Genomic DNA, 24,313 nt, shown 5'->3' with positions numbered 1-24,313 from the left:
TTCACTTGCCCCTACCTGCCCCAGTGGCCAAATGGGTGTTTCTAGATGGATGCTTGCACGCATTTCAGGAGAGCATGTATAGTCAGCATGCCAGCCCTTTCTTTGGAGGGAATCACTAATCTCTGTTTTCCAAGGCTGTTCAGTACACATACATCCTTGAAAAGGTAGTCTGAAATACATGGCGGTTAGCACCACATTCACAAAACATGCTGAAACATGAGAGACCATGGAGAATTGTCTTCCTGTTTCTCTCCCTCTTATTTACTTACTTGCTCACTTTATTTATATGATATATATATGTAAACACACATACACATATACCTACATAAATTAGGTTTAAAGGCTAATAGTAACTCTGTTGCTTTGAGTTGCATGGAGTGAAAAGAGAATGGCTAAGTTGTGTAGAAAGTGAATTTATTGGCTTTTGGCTAGGTTATTAGGCCTAGGTCTTGTGTCACCTAACTCTGCCTACATCAAAGGCCACAAACTCTACTTCTGTACCTGGTTTACCATTTGCAAAGACAAGTTATTGGTTAGGAGGGATCCCAACTGAGAGTAAGAACAGCAATAATCAACACAATTCATCCTTCACCACACTAATAAACAACTCAAGTTGCCACAGTGTCACTTGTATTATTCTCAGATTTGGGAACTAAACCTGTTTTCCTTTAGCATTGGAGTGAGCCTTCCATTATTTGGTCTTATTCTAGCTCAGTGTCACACTGAAATGGACTTTAGGCCTGTGTCTTGCAAGTATGAATTGAAAATGAATTGGAGGAGGGCTTTTTTTGGCTGTGGCACCTGGATAACAACATACCCCAGAAACAAGCTTTCATTCATCAACTGAACACACTGGATTGCTGTCTTATACTTCAGGGTGGGCCAGAAGCAGCCATGGTGGGTCTGGGGAGGGATGAATTAGGATCCTGTTAGAAAGATGCTGTGCCCCACCTGAGTTGCTTCACCTTGAATGCTTTCTGATTTTGCAGCAGTAATGACTATATATTTTTAAAAATATTTAATTATAAGTACGTACAGAAAACCAAATTAATCTTAAGTGTACTGCTCAATGAATTTTTTAAGTAGACATACCTTGTAACCAGCACCCAAATTAAGAAACAGTATCCTATCTGAATCTCTGGGGCCCCTTCCAGTCACTACCTCTCTCCCCTAGGGTAGCCACCCTGATTTCTAATGCTATCAATTAGTTTGCCTATTTTTGAACTTTCTATAAATGGAATCCTACATTACTTACTCTTTCATCTGGCTTCTTTTGTCCTAAATTATGTTTGTGAGACTCAACCGTATTGCTTGTGTGTGGTTAGATTTTGTTCATTCTCATAGCTATATAGCAGTTGTTCTCTACAGGAGTGATTTGTCCCCATCCCTATCCCCAGGGGACATATGGCAATGTCTGAAGACATTTTTGGTTGTTATGTCTTGGGGGAAGAGTTGCTACTGGAATCTGGTGGGCAGGGGCCAGAGATGTTGCTAACCATCCTGCAATGTACAGGGCAGCCCCACAACAAAGAATTATCTGTTCCAAAATTTCAATATTGCTGAGGCTGAGAAACCCTGATGTACAGTAATTGCTTATTTGCACTAAGAGAAGTCATAAGCTTCTGGAAAAGTAAATCATAACTCGAAAGAACATGCTGTTGCATGAACTGATCCATATGTGAATAACCGGCATTGTACAGGACCAGCAGACCCACAATTAAAGGATGGGGTAGAAAAAGGAGCACTCAGCCAGAAGTCTGGGCTTGTACCTTATCGGATTGTGAGGATCACAAGCTGGAGGAGCATGAAAGTATTCTAAATCATCCCACATTCTATACAGATAGAAGGGCTTACTCTTAGTAAGCAAAGGCCCCTGAGGTCCTCACGTGGAAATAGGACATTGAAACTGGGAGGCAGAATTGCCTCCATTGGAGCTGAATTTAGGCCAACCACTCACTCAGTGGAATGGTGAATAGTGAGCCTCACCCATTTCACCCTTTACTGAGTATGTTCAACCAGTGGGAACCTTTTCTTTAGCCATGTAGGATCATGTGGCATCACGGAATGAAAGTTGTTCGTTTTTATAGACCAGATAATTATGCTGTGGGTATGGGTATGAGGGGGTTGGGAGAGGGAATAGAGATAAAGTAGTTCAAAAAAAGAACTTTATTCTGATAGGTACTTCCCCTTTTCCCTTTACCCACTCCCTCCTTGCAAAAGGTAACTTTTACTACAACTAAACAAAATTCTTAACCTCTTATTACAAAAAAAAAAAAATGAGATAAGGGTTGGTTTGTTTTTACATTACTAAAGGATTATCAATGCCTTTTAACTTCTCAAGGGTTTGTTTATCAACATTATATATCAGTATTGTATCCTCAACAGGGCAAAACTGAAAGCGGAAGCTGTTTTTCTGTTTTGTTTTCTTTTCTTTTAGGAGGTACTGGGGATTGAACCCAGGACCTTGTACATGGGAAGCAGGTGCTCAACCACTTGAGCTACATCTGCTTCCAATGAAGCTGTTTTAAAAATGAAGATAAAGCAAATATTCTATTTGATTTTTTTTTCTCATTTTACTAGATAAAAAAAGTAAACTATACTAGAAAATCAAGTCCATATGTTTGCCAAGCTTATTTGACCTAAACCTTCTTTTTCCCCCATGGAAAGGGGCAATCTGAAAAATTATAGTTCGTGAAATGTTCATCTGGCTCAACTTCATCATTTAATGTTACTTTTTTATTCACATTATAGAATGAACTCTCATATGAATCAAATTGGTTATTTTAGATGAGATATTGAGTGGCAATTCATTCCTATTCAATAAACACTCAAATTTTTATAGTTCTCCCACGAGGTGAGAACTATTACTGTTCATAAATAGTATGACATCTTGTACAACCCATCAGCCAATTGTATTGCCATAGGTCAAATGAATGGTTTGTCATGAAATTTTATCCTTGACATTTTAGTTGAATACGTATTTATTGTCTTCAGTGTGTATGTTCAGAAAAACATGAACTATATGTAAATCAGAGAGAAAACAAAATTAAAGCTTAACACTGAAAAATCTAAATGTCATCCTATGTCCTTTTTAAATGATATTTTTATCATGTTCATCTAAAGCAATTAGAATTTACATTTTTATCCAAGCTCATTTAAGGAAGGAAAGAAGAAAAGGGGGGAGGGAGGAAGAGAGGAAGGAAGAAAAGAAGATCAGAGAAGTAAAACACAAAAATGAAAACTTTAGTTCATCTGATACAGATCTCCATTTTGGTAGTTATGTCCAAAGAGATCTCTGTTTAAGGTCTGCTAGATTAGCTCAATCCTGTGGGTTTATATACAAGCCAAGTGTAAGCCCCTCCTGCCCCCAGGCTCGTTGGCATGAATTAACAAAGTGACAGCTTGTGCACTAAGCACACAAGAATCTGGTCACCACAGCCTTGAGGCTGATTTTTCCATTTGAACCCAGAAGACCCCTGCTTTTTGGAAGATTTAATAACAAACATTCAAACAAAGCATCTTTAAAAATGAATACAGGTGAAATAATTTACATCTGAACTCAATGGCAGTTCTAGCTTTTTGAGTTGTAAATTGAAACTATGTCCTTATGATGGAAAGCCCATGTGTGATAATCACACAGAGTATTTGGATTAGAAAAAAGCTATGAAGCATAACATTAAAAAAAGATATATTTGAAAGAGAAAAAATATTTACTAAAAATATGCATGGAATGGCAAAGAAAATTCCCACCATCAGTGTTAAGCCAGCTGCATAAAATGAATGTATTGCCTACAGTGTAGATATTTGAAGATATGCAGAATACAAAGATAACTGGAGGGGCTTGGGCATAGTAAGGAGGAAGAAGATTGTGCAGAAAGCTTCAGTCAAGCGTGAGGCAGCTGGAAGCCTCTCTTCTCCATGGGTACAGGGGAATAGGGATGGAGGGCAAGGATCTTAAGCCAGAAATGCAGTTTGTGCTTCCCCCATAGATTTTGAGACTAGTTGGCAGTATTTCAAATTATGTAGCCTCTCACATGCTAAGGAGGCCTCGAATCATGTAACTCCACAAGTATTTCTCAAGCATTTGCTCAGCAGTGTGTGTGGGCATTGTATGTGTCTGAGGGAGTATGCCTTACGTTCACCCTGTTTCCATCATCTGACAAGAACCAAACAGAGCTCTCAGTGTAAATTTGCCTTAGTGTACAAGATTGCCGCATGGTGATCCTGCATGATGGGGTCAGAAGCATTTTGTCTTCCGTATGGATTCATGAAGGTTTCAACACAAGGTAAGAGAATCAGGCTCACTCTAGCTTTTAAAAGTAAGCCTCCTCTACTTACTCAGATAAAATATGGTGCATATATTAAGTAGTAGAAAAGAAGTAGAAAATGGGTATTGTATGAATTAGCCAAAAGGGTGCTGATGCAAAATACCAGGAATTGGTTGGTTTTTATACCGGGTACTTATCAGGGGTAGGAGCTTACAGATACCAGACCATAAGGCATAAGTTACTTCCCTTACCAAAGCCTATTTTCACATGTTGGAGCAAGATAGCTGCCAATGGCTGTGAGGGTTCAGGCTTCCTGGTTTCCTTCCTTCCAGGATCTTGCTTCTCTCTGGGTTCAAGTCTCCTTCCTCCAGAGCCTGCTTCTTCCTGGGCTCAGGGTTCCTCTCTGCCTGGGGCTGGCTTCTCTTTCCTCTGTGAGCTTACTTCCCAGGGCTCCAGCTTAAGGCTTCAGCATCAAACTCCAACATCAAAACTCCAACATCAAAAACCCCCAACTCTGTCCTTTGCCATGCCTTTTACTCGTGAGTCCCCACCCACCAAGGAGTGGGGACTCAATGCCCTAATGACGTGACCCAATCAAAGCCCTAATCATAACTCAATCATGCCCAGTAATAGACCAGATTACAAACGTAATCCAATATCTATTTTTGAAATTCATAACCATATCAAACTGCTAGAGGTATTAGCCTGCATGGGCCCTTTTGAATCTATTTATAGTGTGACTACGCTGTGTCAGTACATACTGCCTACAATATGCAACAGAGTTGCATAGTGATTTTAATGCATGATAAATGAAGAATGAAGCCAGCCAATCAGGTTAATCCTGTTTATTTTTTCTTAAAAAAAAAAAAAGCCTTTCCCCTCAGAAGCTACATTTTTGTTTGGCCAGCTGATAATGGTTGTGGGATTGCTTTTTCATCTGCCTGTATAAATGCAGTCATTGGGTTGATTAAACATAAACCATGGTGTCATTCCAGTTGCAGTTGCAGAGGTAAGCTGTAATTTACCCCTCTTGCCCCAGCCTCCTAATGCTTTGTGCAAGTCCTTGGGAAGTGGCTCACATGTGCTCTGGCAGGTCTGGTCCACTGTGTCCTCTGATGTGCTGTCAACAACCTCAGGAGAGCTGCCTTGTCTTTCAACTCTGTCCATCGTTTGCTTTGCCGGTTTTTGAACTTTAGATGAATGGAATCATACAATATGTTTTGTGTGTGTGGTGTGTGTCTGGCTTCTTTCGACATTGTGTCTGTAATATCCATCCTAATTGTTGTGTGTAGTTGCAATTTGTTGATGCTCATTGTTGCATAGTGTTCCATTGTGTAGATACACTGCTTTTCTTTACGCAGTCTCTCAGTATTTATAACAAGCCTGTGAGGTAGGTGCCATTATTGTGCCTGTGTTGCAGAAGGGGAAATATAGGTTACAATAATTTATTTACCTCAGGTCACACAGGTAGTATGTGGTCGAGTCAGGCCTTGAGCTCAGGTAGCCTGAAGCAAAAGCACGTGCTCTCTTGCCTTACTGTTAGACCTCACTGAGCTCTGTAGTAAAGCAGTTCTTTGATCTTTCTCTTTTTTCTGTCCCTCAAAGGTGAGACTGTGGGAGCAGGACCAGGAGACAAATCCCAGTCACCAGGCTACACTCAGATTCACACTCACATACATAACCTGTGACTGAAGCTTTGTTCCTAAGTCAAACTTACTGTGTTTAGGGTAAAACTCTCTCATGTGGCCTCAATAGTTCACCTGACATGTCTGAACCCCTGGTAAATCTTATGTAAATGCAAGTTGGATCCCTGTTTCAAAAGTATGTTTAGAAGCTGTACTTACTCTTATGAGGAGAATTTAGCATGTCCTTTGTTAGTGTATCCTGAGCTTTAACTGAGTAGGCTCCACTTTTGTCACTGTAGTATAAGGAAATCTGAGGACTATGTTTTTGTTGTTGTTTTTGCCTGTGTTGAGGTAGGACCAGCCTGCTCTGGCTTTTTAGTTTTTTCAGAAAATTTTTGCAAATGCATTTTCCTTCCTATTGCTTTCTGGGAGACATTCAGGTAGCAGCTTCAGGTTTACATTAATAAGAAAGATCAATTTTCCAGCCTTGTGCCAGAAACTGAGTACCAGGTAATTTGTGGGAGATCGGTTCTTGGCCTCTCCCTGGATGAAAAGGGGGGGGGAGGGCATAAATAGGATCACCCATTCCCAAATTTCATTCTTAGTAGGATTCAAGGTGTTCTACTCCTGTACTTTTCCCTGATCATTTTGGAACAGTGTAGAAACTTGTTGAAACTACCAATGTATTGGTCTCAGATATAATGGCAAAAAAGTACAGAAGAGCCCTATGCCTCCTTCTTCCAGAGACCAGATGTTCTCTGGACCAGCAAGGGAAATTATGAACCTTGTTTCCTGCTCTGGAAAATAAGAAATAATTTTGGCAGCCTGCAAATCTGGATGGAAGTTTTTTTGTTTTTTGTTTTCATTTTTTTAATGATAAAGTTATATTAGGATTGATATATATATATATATATATATATATATATATGATTAGTCTGAAAATGTACACATAGGTTAAAAATTTTTTTTCTCAAAAAAATTTCTTAAATGTTAATAGTGCAGGTTGTTCTCTGTAGAACTTCATCCTTTTTTTCTGGATACTCCTTTCCACTGTGGAATATGTGAGTCATGCCAGCCAGTAGAATAGTGGCAGTTTTTCCAAAAAGGCCATTTTACTCATTGGTGAATAGAGGAAGGAGGGTGGAACTGTTTAGGAATGTCTGAATCCAATCTTTCTCGATACTGAAATTGTCTTCTTGTCTCCCCAATATCTTTATATAGTCCTCCTCAAGTATCTACACCCCACCCAAAGATTCTGTATCCCATCTCAGCCACTCCCTAGCCAATGAAACTGCTCGCCATTAATTTCAAGGTAATGTATGAAAGCTGCATGTTCTTTTTTTTTTTTTAAGGAGGTACTGGAGATTGACCCTAGGACCTCGTAAACAGGCACTTAACCACTGAGGAACATCCAGTCCCTAATAAGAACTAGTTTTTTTTGTTTGTTTTATTAATATGTTCATTTTTTAGGAGGTACTAGGGATTGAACCTGGAATGTCATATATGAGAAGCAGGCACTCAACCATTTGAGCTACATCCACTCCCTGCATATTCTTAAGATAGGGCATTTGGTCTTTGTATTAGTCAGCCAAAGGGGTGCTGATGCAAAACTGGTTGGTTTTTATAAAGGGTACGTATTTGGGGTAGGAGCTTACAGATACCAGGCCATAAAGCGTAAGTTACTTCCCTCACCAAAGTCTATTTTCATGTGTTGGAGCAAGATGGCTGCAGATATCTGCAAGGGTTCAGGCTTTCTGGGTTTCTCTGGGCTCAGCTCTGTTTTCTCCATAAGTTCAGCTGTAGACTATCAGGCAAACAGCTCTGTCTCTTTCCCTGAGGCTCCAGCTTAAGGCTTCAGAATCAAACTCTAACATCAAAACTCCAACATTGACAACCCTCAACTCTGTCCTTTGCCATACCTTTTATCTGTGAATCCCCACCCACCAAGGGGTGGGGACTCAACGCCCTAATGACATAGCCCAATCGAAGCCCTAAGCATAACTTAATCATGCCAAGGTACAGACCAGATTACAAACATAATCCAATATCTATTTTTGGAATTCATACCATATCAAACTGCTACAGTCTTGAAGGATAAAATACCTAAAGTTTGAAAATTATTATGTTTGCAATTTAAGAACTGGTTCTAAAATTGTAAACTCTTGAGACATCATATATTGTTTTCCCATACTGTTGTTGCTAATAGTTTTTGTCTGAGAAAAGAGGAAAACTCATTTGAAAAGGAATTCCTAAAGAGAGAATTTTACCAGTGGCATATAAAAAAGAAGGGGGCACAGAAATAAACATCTTCAGTGTTTAGATAGTCTATGCATGTAATTAATACAAGGTTAAGAATTCTTTTCTAGGGAAGCAGATGTAGCTCAAAAGATTGGGCTCAATCTACCATATAGGAAGTCCAGGTTTCGATTCCCGGGGCCTCCTGGTAAAGGCAAGCTGGCCCACGCAGGAGAGCTGGCGCAGCAAGATGATGCAACAAAAAGAGACACAGAGGAGAGACAATGAGAGATGCAGCAGACCAGGGACTGAAGTGGTGCAAGAGATTGAGTGCCTCTTTCCCACTCAAGAAGGTCCCTGGATTGGTTCCTGGAGCCCCCTAAAGAGAAGACAAGCAGACACAGAAGAAGACACGGTGAATGGACACAGAAAGCAGACAGCAAGTGCAAAACAATGGGGGGTGGGGAGTGGAAAGGGCCAGGAGGGGGATAAATAAATAGATAAATAAAAAAGAATTCTTTTCTGAGACATAAACCCCTAGTGTGATATCAGATAAAATACAGGAAGTCCAGTTAACTTTGAATTTCGGGTGAACACCAAATATCTTTTTAGTATAAGTGTCTCAAATATTTCATGGAGCGTATTGTATTTTTATTTGCTAAATCTGGCAACCCTAATTAGGTTTTTGATATATTTCCGCATAATTCTGATCAACTAATATTCACAGAATACTTTCAGCACGATGGCTAGGCTCCAAGATGGAGACACTCCTCTGGAGCAGGTCTCGTGTCCCTTTCACTAGTGTATCCTCAACCTCTTGCAGTCTTTAGCATATAGTTGGTGCTCCATAATATTTTTTTGAAAATTATTCATCAAAGGAATTAAAGAATTATGGAATATGATGAACTTAAGACTTTGTAACCCAGGCGAGAACACAAACTCATATACATAAAACGATAATGTCGCTGAGACTTACTTTGAATTCTAGCTGACCAGTTTACTTACCAGGCTAGTCCACTGAGGCAAAGGTTTCATATTTGAAATATAGGAAAGGTTGCTCCCACTTCAAAAAGAAGTGATGCACAAACAGGAAATCCAACAATCGTCTTTTCTGAATTGGATGTAATCTTTTTTAATGATATGATTTAAAACTGTGCTACCAGACATAATAAACCATGTATCTTTATTTCTAACAGGGTTGAATTTGATCAAAGAGAAAATAGGTGTTTACCAACTTGCCAGGCATAACCTGGAGCTTTGTTTGACTACTTGTAAAGTAAAAATGATTGTTGGTTTGACTTGTGTTGTTCTTTAAGGAGTTTGTAACTCATTGTAACCCTAAATTCATAAAATCTCAGGATATAAGGGCCTTAAAAATACCATTTATAATTGAGGTTATATATGTGCATTTATAATTAAGGTTATATATGTGCTCTCTCTTCTTCAGAGGAAAAACCTGAAGAACTGTAGAAATTTCTAAGAAACAAAAACCTAACCACTTTCTTATTCAGACTTCCTTGTAAGACTCACCAAAACAACCCTATGACTAGAGGAGATACTCAAATTCATTCCTTCTAGTTGTGTTCAAACAGTAGGATAGCCAGAAAAATTGGACTTTTCAGAAAGGGCCCCTTTACTTTTGGTTAATTATTAAAAACAACAAGCAAGCAAATACAAACACATAATGCAAACAAGACTAAAACCCTGATATTTAATCTCTATTAAAAAAAATAGTGAGGGGAAAAGAGGATATGAGTGCTTTTCCATGCAAGTAAAAGCCATAGAATGAATTACTCTTTAATTAGATATGTAACAGTATTAACTGTTTTACGTTCAGAGGTTAGCTAAAATGGCTGTGCTTGAGTAGCTTCAAGTCTTAAAAACTCTCAACATATTTCATCCTTACAATCCTAAGTACTTATGTAGAAGACAAGTATAGCAGTTTGATATTATTGATGAATTCCAAAAAGATATATTGGATTATGTTTGTAAACTGGTCTTTTCTTCTGGGCAGATGAGATTATATTGGATTCAGAGGTTTACTTGATTAAGTAAATTAAGTAATTAAGTAAACCTCATGTCAGTAGGGTATTGAGTCCCTACCCCTTGGTGAGTGGGGACTCATAGATAAAAGTCATGGCAAAGGACAGAGTTGGAGGGTTTTTTGATGTTGGAGTTTGATCCTGAAGCCCTAAGCTGGAGCCCTGAGAAGTAAGCTCATAGAGAAGAGAAGCAAGCCTGAGCCCAGGAAGAAGCAAGCCCTGGGAAGAGAGGAATCCCAAACCCAGAGAGAAGCAAGACCCTGAAAGAGAGGAATCTAGGAAGCCTGAAGCCTCACAGACATCGGCAGCCATCTTGCTCCAACACATGAAAACAGACTTTGGTGAGGTAAGTAACTTATGAACTTATGCTTTATGGCCTGGTGTCTGTAAGCTCCTACCCCAAATAAGTATCCTTTATAATGGCCAGCAGATTTCTGGTATTTTGCATCAGCACCCCTTTGGCTGACTAATATAATGAGCCACAACAAACCCCATGTCCAGGCAAGGAGTTCACTGCCAACCTCCTAGTCAGCAAGATACTCTTCCTGGGCACTGGCAGTGGTTGGACACTGTGTGCTGAGAACAGTGTTAGGTTCGGTTAAAGAGGCCTGGAGACAGACCAGGATTCAGTCGGAGAAGTTTATTAGGTTGCCAATATGGCAGGGGTCTGAAGAGAGACTCCAGCCTGTCTGACCAAGCTGGGGAGTACCTTTCAAACTGGTGGAGTTGGGCAGGGTTGCAGAGGAGCATGAAGATATGGGGTGGAAAATACCATGCTTGCTGTTCTCTCAGGGTAGGGAGTGACTTTCGGAGGACTGCTTTACCGTTGGGGGAGAGAAGGTTCTGTGGTTTGGTGGCAGTGTAAAAAAAGCAGGGGCCAGAATGGGACATCTGGTGTCTGAGCACATATGAACTAAGGAGACAAGATGTTATTATACACTCCAACATTCCCAACTTTGGCTAGAGAAAATTTTTAAAAGTTTGGAAGGGGACGGTGAAGGAGTGGGGGCATCGAGAGTCTTCTGGCTACTTCCTGCTGTTATAGGTTGGCTTTGTATTTTGTTGTTGTCCCCTTTTCAGCACTGAGATATTGTGGCCTCTGGTTCAATGGCTGGTACTATATTTCCTGCAGCAAGAAAAGATTATCTGCTTGATTATGGGTGGCATTCCAGATGGTGGTTTGGATAAACTAAGTTATTGTGTAGAAAATGTATGGACCTGCTGATATGAGGAGAATGAGGGTTATGAGTGGGGTAAGGATGGGAATTAACCATGAGATCCATGGTGGGTTGTGAGTTTTATTCAATGACATTAAAAATCAGTTTAGGCATAAGGAGCGTTTACATAGACACACATGGAGTTTTACCAGGAATAGGAGATTTTAGATTATTAATATTAACTGTGGTTTCATAACAATGTTTTTAAGTGATTTTTATTTTTCATGGATCTAAGATTCCCAATCAGTAGGGCTGCATAGGCCTATGGATAAAATGATTTTATTTTTCCCAGTTTGTTTAGTTTGAGGCATAGGCAATAACAAATTATTACTTTTCATTTTGGGCTGTAGGGCGGCTGGCGTTCCTTATAGGGCACTCACATTTTTCAGGAAGCAAATAGTAGCTGGCTGTTTGCAGTGTTTATGGTAGTGAAAACATACCTTGCCCCTTCCAAGACTGGGAAGGGACTGAAGTACAGTCTTCAGAGTGAGTACGATGAATATTCGCGGGTGATGTCCACGAGGTGTTGGCAAGCTGCAGGCAGCTGGAAGGGGTGCTGCAGGGTTCACTAGTCATGATGTCTGTTTATCCTGCAGAGCCATTCTGCTGCTTCTCAGGTGTTGATGGTATGGTTCTGAATCTTCATGAGGGCATCTGCTTTAACAGTCCTGACAGGAGTGTTAGAGGAGTGAGCAAGGGTGTGATAGTTACCTGTTGTTGCTGGCAGGCATTTCAGATGTTTTTCCATACATTTCTTCTTCACAGAGCGTGGTTTATAACAATTCATTATTTCTGTCTTGTTTCTAGTATCTGCAATTTACCCCTGGATAGGGATGGCAGTTTTCAGAGTGATAAGACACTAGTGGGTTCTTTCACTTGCAACAGGCTGTGATATGCTGCACAGGGGTGTTTTTGTTTTTGTTTTTATTAAGGGGCTATAGTGTAATTTGGCCCCTTTTACAATTGTGATTACAACTCAAAGCGTATTTGTTTAGATTGTTGCTTCTGCCACAAACTTTACCCAAAGCCAATGTTGGTGCTGGCTACATTCAATTTACAGGGTAAGTTAAGGTTTACCTCCCTTACTGCTAGAGTTTTAAAAGCACCCTACTGAGGGGGTTCATTCTTATTTCTATGCACAACATTTTCTGATTAACACATACAATGATTTTAACATCTGAGCTAAATGAGGGATGAAGGATTTTCAGTACCCAACAACTCCAAAAAGATTATTAATTGTTTTGGAATTTGTGATATGGGTGTAGCTTATTTTAATTGTTTTGTCTCTTCCAGGCTCTTAAGATAAAATATTTTTGTAAAAAGAATTACTATTAACATAATATTATTAATATAATGAAATAGGGTTATAGCTACACTTTTTTCCCCATGCAACCAGATTTTTTGTCACCAGGCCAGGATAGATGATTGGGCTATGCACACAGCCTTGAAAAGCACTGCAAAATCCACCACTGGCTTTTTCACATGAAGGTGACTGCAGGCTGGTTTGACTTGCGTAAAGAGATACTAAGGAGGGAAGTGGTTGTGGCTCAACCGAAAGAGTGTCCGACTACCATATAGGAGGTCCAGGGTTTGGTACCCAGGGCCTCCTGGCCTGTGTGGTGAGCTGGCCCACATGCAGTGTTGCTGCATGCAAGCCACGCCACACAGGGGGGTCCCCCAGGTAGGGGTGCCCCAAGTGCAAGGAGTGTGCCCCTAAGGAGAGCTGCCTGCGAGAAAAAGGCGCAGCCTGCCCAGGAGTGGCGCTGCATATATGGAGAGCTGATGCAGCAAGATGACGCAACAGAAAAAGGCGACACAGTTTTCCGGTGCTGCATGACAAGAATGCAAGCGGACACAAAAGAACACACAGTGAAAGGACACAGAGAGCGGACAATGGGGGGGAAGGGGAAAGAAATAAATAAAATAAATCTTTTTTTAAACAAAGAGAGATACTAAAGAAAGCTTTAGGAAGTTTTAAAACAAAGTGATAGTGACATAAATGGCAATAGACTAGCAATATTTGGGACTGCTGCATACAGCAGTGGTGTTATTTTAATTTACAGTAAGAGGTTGGTTCTGTGACACAACTATTTTTTTTCCCAAGGTAAAAGAATAAGTCTTTTATAATAGTTTGAAATAAAAAGATACTGTTCAGGATTTAAGAAAGCAAAATGTGAAAAGTTGTCAGGTTTGAACATTATATTCTTTTTAAACAGCCAAGGAAATTATAAGGTTAAAGTACAAGAACCTATTTTGATAAAATAGACTTTCTTTGGTTGTTGTATACTGACTAAATCAGACCAATGATTTAAGAAACTTTGAGAAAGAATAAGATTTTAACTTTGCATCAGTATACTATTTGATAGACTCATCAAATCTTACTCAACTTTAACCATAAAAATTTCTTTCCCACAAACCTTCTGCACTTTCTGTATTCATTCATGTTTTATTCCACATTTTATTCTTTCTTAATAAGCAGCCATTTTATCTTAGGACAAAATTATTTTCTTTTTCCTTAATAATAAAAATACATTCTATATACCTTCCATACTTAAGTTACCAACACAACGTTGAAAACTGTTTCAAAGCAAACCTCTTAAAACATACAGTTAACCATCAAAATGAAATAAACTTGTCAGATTAATGATTTAATTTGGTTATAGCTATTTTTATCATTTCAAATTAGTATCCATATTTATTTATTAATATAAGCACTTATTTAATTTTAGGCCATTTGAATAGAGCTCTTTTAATAATTTTCACTTGTCAATTTAATATTACCATCCTCAGGTATCAAAATATATACTGATGAACAGACAAACACAAAAAGAGTTAAGACACTAACAGAAACATAAAGCTCATCAGCTTGACTCATAATTCTTACTCGTTTGGTATGGCTCCATTACATCTCTGATTTTACTACTCTTAAAGATTTTTTCTGGAATCAGTGTTGCTTGTAATATGTAAGCTTGTTCTTGAAAACATTTTTATTAGTAATCAGCAACCAGTTAGGAATACTTAAGCAGTATAAATGCAGTTAAGCTCTAATTCAGCAGTTCAAATAGACAGACATTTAATATATGCATTTTGGATTATTAGTCTTTAGGAGTACACTTAGACTTAAAATTGAGGCGTAAGCTAAAGGCTTACTTGTAAGAGGCGAGTAATTGAAGGTTTGATACTTTGCAAAGCATTAAGAGGGATAGGATTTTGGGGCTTGAATGGGATGTAGGTAAGATATTTGTGTTGAACTGTGACTCGTCTGTGATGGACAACAATGATAGGAATTTCAGTGTTCAGAATTTCCAGATAACAGAGCTTGATGGAAAAAGGGAGAGCAGGGGTGTGGGGCGTTGGAGGTAGTATTGTTAGAGAGAGAAGGAAGATGCCATGTGGGCTTTGAGGAGAAGGAATGAGTATTTGTGCTCTGAGCCTGGTTAAAATATATTCTTTCAAGGACTGGAGTTAGACAGCAGCGGAGCATTAAAATAAGTAGGTAAACATGTGACTTTTTAGTAAGTACAGCAAAAGAGGGGTTGCAAGGGGTTGTGAAACTATTCCATTGAGATCAAGGATGAGTTAAAGGTTCGGGTAATTGGGGAAGGGCAGAGTAAGTGGTTTTCATATCAATAAGAAATGAAATCAACTGACCTGCCACCATTAGAATTATCTGAGGTTCTGTTCTGGAGATTGGTGTGGGGACTTGCACTGTTCCTGGGCACGTTTAATTGTCTGTTGCCAGTCCCAGAAGGTCTGGGAGGTTGAAGCTGGTGGTTGGGTCTGACTGGGTAACCAATGCCCTCTTGCCTTGAGAGGCCTGGGACAGTCGGGCCTCCCATGGATTCTCTACTTGCACATCAGGCACAGCTCCAGAGGAGGTTGTGGGTTTGGTTCAGAGGGTGCTGGTGGGACGTATGGTGGTAGTGAGGGGGTGTGATTAGAGGGGTTGATCAGAGGTGGGTGTTTTTGTACATGAGAGGGGGGCCCAGCTGCAGAGAAGGGATTTGGTAGACAGTGCAGGATTGGCAGAGGAGGGGACAGTTACAGAAAAAGGAAAAAGCCTGATTTGTAGGGAACCTCAGACCACTTGCCATTGTGTTGGATAAAGTTCTCGAGGTCCTGGAGAACTTGAGTGTCAAAAGTGCCATGTTCTGGTCATTGGTTTTTCTTATTTAATTTATATTGAAGCCAAATAGTGGTAGAGTAAAAAAAGAGCTTCTTTTTCTTCTGGGATAGAGAGTTTCTAGGATGCAGAGGAGACACCCCAAAGGGGTTTCTTTTGGAGGAAGTGATTGGGAGTTTCCCATGGTTGGTGAGGTGTGGGTGAGTTCGGAGACCTTTCAGGTTTTTGGTTTGAAGGGGGTGTGGAAGGAAAGAAGCAAGCGTCCTCAAATCTTTTGCTTCCAACCAGTTAGGGGCCAGATGGCAGGTGACTAAACCCAGAGCTGGGTGTCCCCTGGAGCCAGGAAGGTCAGGTAAAGGCCAGTGACCAAACTTGACTGGACATACCCAGAACACAGGTTAGGCAATGGGGACAATTCCCTGATGCCCAAGAGGATCACTGACCTAGTGCTAGGATTTCTGGGCAGAGAAAAAATGGACAGGATCCTCCAGAGAGGTTCAGATACTCACCCAAAGATGAATCTGTGTCGGATGTTGGATGGAAAAGCTGCAGTGGTGAGGTAGAGGATCACTACAGATTTGGCCTGTCTCAACAAGGCCTCCAGGTTTCAGCATCAAAATGTTAGGTCCAGTTCAGTGAGGCTCGGAGACAGACCAAGATTCAGACGGAGAAGTTTATTAGGTCGCCAGTATAGTGGGGGTCAAAAGTGAGACCTCAGCCCACCCGCATGGCAGGGGTCAGGAGAGACTCCCCCATCTGACTGAGCTGGAGATTTCCTTTTGAACTGGCAGAGTTGGGCAGGGTTGGAGAGGGGCACAAAGGTATGGGGTGGAAAAGAACCACGCTTGCTATTCTCACGGTAGGGAGTAACTTTCTGAGGACTGCCTTATCGTTGGGGGAGAGAGAAGGTTCTGTAGTTTGGCAGGGGTGTGAAAAGAGCAGGGGCTGGAATGGGACATCTGGTGTCTGAGCAGTATAAACTCAGGAGGCAAGATGTTACATTCTAACAGACAGTGGTGACTATTAGTGTCTCAAGGCTGCCTTGACAAAGATAGCTTAGAAAAACAGAAATTTATTCTTTCATATTCAGAAAGCCAGAAGTCTGAAAGTTATTCATTGTTACAGTAAAATATTGGGAACCATCCAAATGTCTATCATATGGTAACTCATTAAATATATAATGGTATATACATAAAATTGAGTACTGTGCAGGGGTACAATGAATAAGAAAACTCTCAGTACTGACGTGGACACATTTGCCAAGGTATATCTGAAAAAAAGCAAGGTGTATAATAGAGTGGAAAGGAGTCAATTAATACATACATATTTTCAAATTTACTTGTTTGCATAATTAAGCTGATAGGTGTGGCAGTTTGATATTATTTATGAATCCCCCTAAAAAGAGAAAGTTCTTATATCTTCCTTTATACTTGCTTGAAATCAAGAATCACATCTAAAATACATAGGGACTTTTTCTGAAACTCCTTCACTTCTCCTAAGTGCATCAGAATGAAGTAGAAAGGAAAATCTTTGAATAATGTGATATTAGGGAGAGTGAAAAATCATGCTCTCTGTAGACTTAAGCATTTTGTAAATAATATAACCGGCAAATAGTGAGTCTAAAGTAGAAAGTAAATATTTTTTGAAACATTCTTTTCCTAGAATTTGTTAACCTTTTAAAAGTATAATTGCTGCAAAAAGTTGAGTGTTGTTACTTTACAAAGATTTGCTGCCACTGTTTCAAAAATTGTGCCCTAAATGTAGGTGAATTTTAAGTTTTCATTCATAAATTAATGCTATCAAAGGAATGAGTAAAGTAAGATGTAACTTTTAACCAAAGACATACTGTCATTCTAACTCACGCAGTGTGGTATAGGGTCATACAGAATTTTTCTAGGTTTTCTTTTTTGTTTAGAAGGTTATGTATTCTTTTTTTTTTTTTTTTTAAAGATTTATTTATTTATTTAATTTCCCCCCCTCCCCTGGTTGTCTGTTCTTGGTGTCTATTTGCTGCGTCTTGTTTCTTTGTCCACTTCTGTTGTCGTCAGCGGCACGGGAAGTGTGGGCGGCGCCATTCCTGGGCAGGCTGCTCTTTCTTTTTCACGCTGGGCGGCTCTCCTCACGGGCGCACTCCTTGCGCGTGGGGCTCCCCCACGCGGGGGACACCCCTGCGTGGCACGGCACTCCTTGCGCGCATCAGCACTGCGCATGGGCCAGCTCCACACGGGTCAAGGAGGCCCAGGGTTTGACCGCGGACCTCCCATATGGTAGACGGACGCCCTAACCACTGGGCCAAAGTCCGTTTCCCTAGAAGGTTATGTATTCTTGATATTTTAAAAAAGCGAACATTTTAAATCTCACAAATTGACCTGTTCTGTCAGTCTCTAATGGCTAAGCTTTTTCTCAGTAATTTCTTAAGTTTCTTTAAAGTATATGCTTAGACTGCAGAGAAACTGGATTGTTTTCGTGTATAAAACGGGTTCTCCCTGAAATTCTGTTACAAGTACTTGGGAGCTTTTATCTTATATATGGCGTTCTTCGAGGTAATTAATTATATATGATCTTTTTTTTTCAAGGAGGTACTGGGGAATGAACCCTCATACATGGGAAGCAGGCACTCACCACTGAGCTACATCCGCTCCCAATGAAGTTGTGTTTTTTTGTTTGTTTTTTGTTTTTAGGAGGTATTGGGGAATGAACCCAGTACCTTGTATATGGGAAGCAGGCACTCAACCACTTGAGATACATCCACTCCCCTTTATATGGTCTTACTCTATAAACTATTGAACTATATATTTGACATGTAAAATATGTACAGTATGGATATTAACATCTCTTAAAAATTAACCTATATATATTGTTGTATAATTTTCTTTGGTCTGAAACATTTGTACTAAGTAGTGTTACTTGGGTCAGGATTTCCTCTAATGTTATTGAGCAAACTGTCTTTAGTCTATGCAGCTTGCAAAATTCCCGACAAAATGCTTTAGAGTTGTCACACTTGGAATTTTACATGGGTAGTTCACCATACTTCTAGAACATGGTCTAGCAAAATTAGAGGGAAGGTCCTAAGGAGATTAATTTCTCTTAAGAGAAAAAGCCAAAATTTTCAAGTAAACCAGTTGGGCCTACTACAGATAACAAAACTACTATTTCAACCCTCTGTAGTTTGCAGAGTGTTGGAACTGTCTGTCATCTGTGCTCTTTTGTGTGACAGTTGAATAAAATTTGATGGCTATATTTTTCAATCCCAGGTGACCCCCCCCAAATAAAAACATGGAAAAGAATAGTTATTGTAAATTACTATTTGTAGACATGAAGGAGAAACTGAACTGCCTGTTCTGTAAAAGGGTGACATTTCCCAATTAGGTATATACCATTTAATTTTCTGTTGATCACACTAGTCCACATAAAGAAGTAAAACTAAGAGGGGCAGGCAGAATGTTATGTTCACTTTGAATTGCTTTGCATGGTCTCATTTGAGATCATTGGTATAAGAATCTTGAAATTTTTTATATCTATAGAGATCAAAGAAAGGGAAGTACTTTTTTTTAAAAAAGATTTATTTTTTACTTATTTCTCTCCCCTTCCCCCCATTGTCTGCTCTCTGTGTCCATTTGCTGTGTGTTCTTCTGTGTCTGCTTGCTTTCTTGTCAGGTGGCACTGGGAATCTGCGTCTTTTTTTATTGTGTCATCTTGCTGTGTCAGCTCTCCATGTGCACGACGCCACTCCTGGGTAGGCTGTGCTTTTTTTGCACAGGGTGGCTCTCCTTGAGGGGCACACCCCTTGTGCATGGGGCTCTCTACGTGGGGGACACCCATGTGTGGCACGGCACTCCTTGTGCGCATCAGCACTGCGTGTGGGCCTGCTTACTCCATGGGTCAGGAGGTCCTAGGTTTGAACCCTGGCCCTCCTGTGTGGTAGGCGAACGCTCTATCAGTTGAGCCAATTCTACTTCTCAGGAAATACGTTTTTAAAGAAAAAAGAATGCCATACTCCAAAGCTTATGAAAAGAATATGAGAAAGTATTTAATTCTGTTGGATTAGATTCTCTGTGATTCTGCTTGTCAGACCAAAGTTTTTGTATTAAAGTGTGCTGGGGAAGAAGAGGTGCTACTTTAATCTGGAGTGATCACTTCTTTTGAAGGGAAGAAATACTTTGCTCTGTGAGATGCTCAGAATATTACTTGATTCTGGAAATAGGACATTAGCTAGGTATAAACTGCCTAAACCACACCTGTCCTAACAGTACTGGACTGGGAGGAGAGCTTGAAATGGAAGTAGCTTAGAAGATTGCCATGCTATTTGGGGGTATAGAATCCATTTCACTCATTTTTCTCCCTGATGCTGTTCTCCCAGAGGTTCCTGTGGGGTGATGCATACCTGACTCAGACTCTGGAGGTGAAAAAAGGAATGCCTTGCTAAGTAGAATGTATGGGAGAGGGAACAAAGGTTTAAATTTCAAAAAGCTGCCATATCTTCTCTATGGGTATTTTTTTCCTCTTAATGAAGCAATTAAATGCTAAAAACAGCAATTGCCATGGGCATGTGAAATGGACTTTAAATATTATCTATGTAGTGCTCACTCCACTTTGTTATATATTTTAGAAGGACTAGTTGTCTCCAAGATTTGTTCTTAAGATATCAACATTAAGGTTTATTTTTGTATTGTGTGTGTATGGGTGTGTGTTTTGGCCACTGTACTGTTCCTTGTAAATTATTTCAGGACTTACTTGTGTCCACACAGCTGTATCATCAAGCATCAAACCAGTATGGCCTCACCATTTTCTGTATATTTATAAATATAAGTATTTATATTGGAAAACTGTTTATCTCCTAGTTTAATAGAGAAAAATAAGTCTATAGAAACAAAAAATAAAATAATTACCTAAAATCACCTAACTCTTAGATCAATACTATTATCATTTTTTTTCTTTATTTTCCAAACTTTTTTCTGTGCAGCCTTATACATACAAACACATATATTTTAAAAATGTGATTAACCTTAGTTTGCTCTGTAACTTGTTTTCTCCTTTGGGCATATATTATAATTTATTCTCATATCAATAAATGTAAAGGTACATGCTTGTCACATGGTTGTACCATCATCTAATTGGTTGATATGTTGCTTGTTTCTGATTTTACTATTTTCAATTTTGTTATATCTTTGGGTAATAATTCCTTTTTCTATAGTTTAATATTGAGATACTTTAAGAATTGGAGAGGATATTAGGCAAAATAATAGCAAGCTATTATTACATGTTACATGTTCTCAACAAACCTCGAACCATTTTATTGCCATGGAAGAATATGTTTTAGAGTACGTTAAAATTGAAAAAAAAAAAACACTAAAAATTGTATTTATTTATATTTATTTATATTAAATAAAATAAATCTTTACAAAAAAAGAGAAATATGTAAGAATTCCAGAAATACTCAAGTTATTTAAAGATATTCAAATAGGGAACGGACTTGGCCCAGTGGTTAGGGCGTCCATCTACCACATGGGAGGTCTGCGGTTCAAACCCCGGGCCTCCTTGACCCATGTGGAGCTGGCCCATGCACAGTGCAGATGCGCGCAAGGAGTGCCATGCCACGCATTCTTTATTTTTAAGTACTGCTTTTTAAAAATTTCTCTCCCTTTCCCCCTGCCACCCCCAGTTGTCTGCTCTCTGTGTCCATTCACTGTGCATTCTTCTGTGTCCGCTTGCATTCTTGTCAGCAGCACCAGGAATCTGTGTCTCTTTTTGTTGCATCATCTTGATGTGTCAGCTCTCCATGTGTACGGCACCACTCCTGGGCAGGCTGCACTTTTTTGGTGCAGGGCGACTCTCCTTACAGGGTGCACTCCTTGTGCGTGGGGCTCCCCTATGCAAGGGAAACCACTGTGTGGCATGGCATTCCTTGCGCACATCAGCACTGCGCCTGGGCCAGCTCACCACATGGGTCAGGAGGCCCTGGGTTTGAACTCTGGACCTCCCATGTGGTAGGCGAACGCTCTATCAGTTAAGCCCAAATCTGCTTCCCAGCTCATTCTTTATTGAAGACATTATGTACATCTCAAATGACCTTTAAGCATTAGGAAACTCATAAACTGAAGGCTGGTTCCTGGTGTCCTCATAGCACTCCTCACTGTGACATGTGACTTGGATTTGGCTCTGGCCATGTGCCCCCTCTCTCACCCTGCTGGAATGCAGACATCTAAAGTCCTTTCCCCGTGCCACTTCTCTTCTAGTCACACAGAATGAAAGCTTAGGTTCTCTGCCAGGACCTAGCCTACCCCACCCTGAGTTCCAGAACCTGCTTTAGCACTCCCCTGCTGCACCACCAATGGGAGTTGGGGGGTGGGCACACAGTGTGCAACCCTGGGCTGTGTGACAAGACCAAGACTGTCATGACCTCATGAGGCTGACTTGTGGCAAAGTCCGTTCTGCGTCCTCGTAACAAAGGGGTCAAGAGTTGGACAGGTAGGATGACAGCAGTAAGTTTGGGAGGGAATAAGGAGGATTCAAGCTGGTGCACCTCCGGGTGGCATATCTCCTAGGTGGACTTAGGGTCAGAGATCGTAATCACTGCAGCAACGACAACGATATTGTGTATGGATGTACATGTATAGCTCTTCACCCTGCACAAAATGCTCTCCTGTCCATCGTCTGATTTAATCTTGAGCCTCACCTCCCCAGACTTGCCAGGGTGGCTCCAAAGCCTTAGAACACCTCTAAATCTGGGTGACTTTTACCTCAAACCACAATCATTTCTCCAGACTAGATTAAGTGCCACCTGGGCCTTGTCAGATCCAAAACCTACTCTGTGTTCAGTGTTTTGTTTCCTACTTTATATAAATAATTCTCTTGTCTAATCTTTTCAGCAACACTTTTATCCCCCTTTTTGCAGAGGAAGAAATGGAGGCTTAATGATGCTGAAAACTTGCCAAGGTCTCAGGGCAAGTAGGCAGTGAAACCAGTTTCAAACTCAGGTTTGCTTGTCTCCAAATCCCATACTCATGCTACTTCCGGGCATGCCAAAGGGGGTTTTCTGGGGCAGTGTCCTGGAAGACGGTAGGGAGTTTTGCAAAACTTTTCCTCAAGCTCCAGAATAGAAGTATGCTACCCACTTTGTGGTTTTTGGGCTGTTTGTTAAGAAGTGACAGTGTTGGACAAGGTGCTGAGAATATCTCTTTGCTCTGTGTGTACTCATAGGGAGGCAGGGCTGCAGAAAGGATATTTAAACATTTTTATTTAACCTGCGTTTTGTTTTCTATAAAGAGTATTCTCTTTTTGACAGTCTTCTTTCCAAAACTTAGAATACCATATGCTCTTTAGAAGAGTGTAAATGTTTCAGCATGGAAAAGAAAAGTTTTTGGCCATCCTGCCCCTTTGTAGTTCAAATATTCTTTAAATGGCTGCTTCTGTTATTTGTTTGCCTCTTGCTGAAAATCAAGGATGAATTTAAGATAAATAAGAAGCAAAATATCTTGTGGGATGAAAAAAGCCCAATACTTTGCCATCTGATAAGATTTTGATATGTGTGTGTGTTTAAACATTTCTGGAGTGAGAGAAAATTTGTAGAGAAACCCATGATTAAGATGCAGCTGATAAATAACTCTTGGACTAGCCTAGTCTGTCCCCGTTTATGAAACCTCTGGTGCAAGTTATCACGGCTGATTAACTTGCCACATCCTGGAGCGATGTCCCTGCCCCTTCCAAGTCTAGGTTTCTGACCATGTGGCAATTGCTTTCAAGGGTTTTCTCACCGTGCTGTCAACCACCTTCCTCCTGGCCCTTGAGAAAATTTTGCTGATGTGGCCTGCTTGGGCCCTCAGCTAGGACAACCTCAGCTCTGCACCTTGCTAGCAGCCCAGCCCCTGCTGGTGTGCTCTGCCTTCCTGAGGCAGGCAGGGAGGGCCTGCCCCTTTGGTCCTGAAGCCATTTTCCTGGGAGTGATCATGGCCGGCTCCAGCCTCTTCTGTGGGGTCTACAGTGAATAATCAGCATCAGTATCCACATTTGTAGAGAGCTTTGCCATTTATGGAGCATGTTCCTATCCCTTATCTCAGTTTAACTTCCAAACAGTCCTTTGTTGTTTGTTCTCCCTCCCCGCCAAAGAGGCCAAAAGAGGTACTTTGATTTTCCCAAGAAGATAAACATTGCCCCTGTGTGGCCCAGGGTTTCCAAGAACCTTTGAGTCTTGCTCTAACAATAAGGTACTTTCTCAGTGCCTCTTCTCTCAAGAGGATCCTTAGATTTTTCAAGTCCAGAAACCTGGATTACAGCTATCATTAGGAATTCAATTACCACACCCAAGGCATATATCGGTAGTTTCCAACCTTTTTACTTAGCCACCAATAGGTTCCCCCACCCCCTGGACTCACATGGTATTTAAAAAAAAAATGCCCACCCCAAACTGTATTTATTGTCTCGTTTTCCTGTTTGTGTTCCTCAAACATGTGCCTTCCTGTCAAGAGTTTAGGATCAGGATCAGATAATTTGTGCTACCTTACGAGGTTAATTTTATTACAACCAAAATAAAGACACTTGGTATTTGAATTAACTTCAAAGCCTAATAACTGGTACATTTCCATTTCTGTTGGGCTTTTGAAGGATTAAAAAGTTCATGCACTGGCTCTTGGGAAAGTGGGAGCAGAGTTTAGTTCTGGTGAAGAAGTAGCTCTGTGTACCATACCTCTGCTCAGGAATTGTACTCTTGACTTGTCCCTGATGTCTGGGTGGGAGGGAAAGGGGTACTAATGGCTTTAGCCCTTTGCCACTGTGATCTGGGCCCTTCCCTGGCTATATAGACAGT

At 40.4% G+C, this 24,313-nt stretch overlaps 1 protein-coding gene across 6 annotated transcripts in view; it reads left to right on the top strand.

The window, feature by feature from the left end:
• Positions 1–24,313, top strand: part of PAPSS2 (3'-phosphoadenosine 5'-phosphosulfate synthase 2) — an 84,653-nt gene that overhangs the window by 25,142 nt on the left and 35,198 nt on the right. For 2 of the 6 annotated variants that reach the window (XM_071215791.1, XM_004464529.4), the window contains exon 2: positions 7,115–7,205. The exons of 3 other annotated variants lie outside the window; for them this stretch is intronic. In XM_071215791.1, the coding sequence (XP_071071892.1) occupies positions 7,179–7,205 (27 nt within the window). In that variant the 5' untranslated portion in view covers positions 7,115–7,178. Of the gene's footprint in view, positions 1–7,114; positions 7,206–9,909; positions 10,517–24,313 lie in introns of those variants that run through there. One more of the 6 variants, XM_012527572.4, reaches the window with a different exon arrangement.

Source organism: Dasypus novemcinctus, chromosome 6, assembly GCF_030445035.2.
Source record: "Dasypus novemcinctus isolate mDasNov1 chromosome 6, mDasNov1.1.hap2, whole genome shotgun sequence".
Taxonomy (NCBI): Eukaryota; Metazoa; Chordata; class Mammalia; order Cingulata; family Dasypodidae; genus Dasypus; species Dasypus novemcinctus.
The sequence above is the reverse complement of the archived record's forward strand: the minus strand, read 5'-3'. Positions and strand labels throughout refer to the sequence as shown.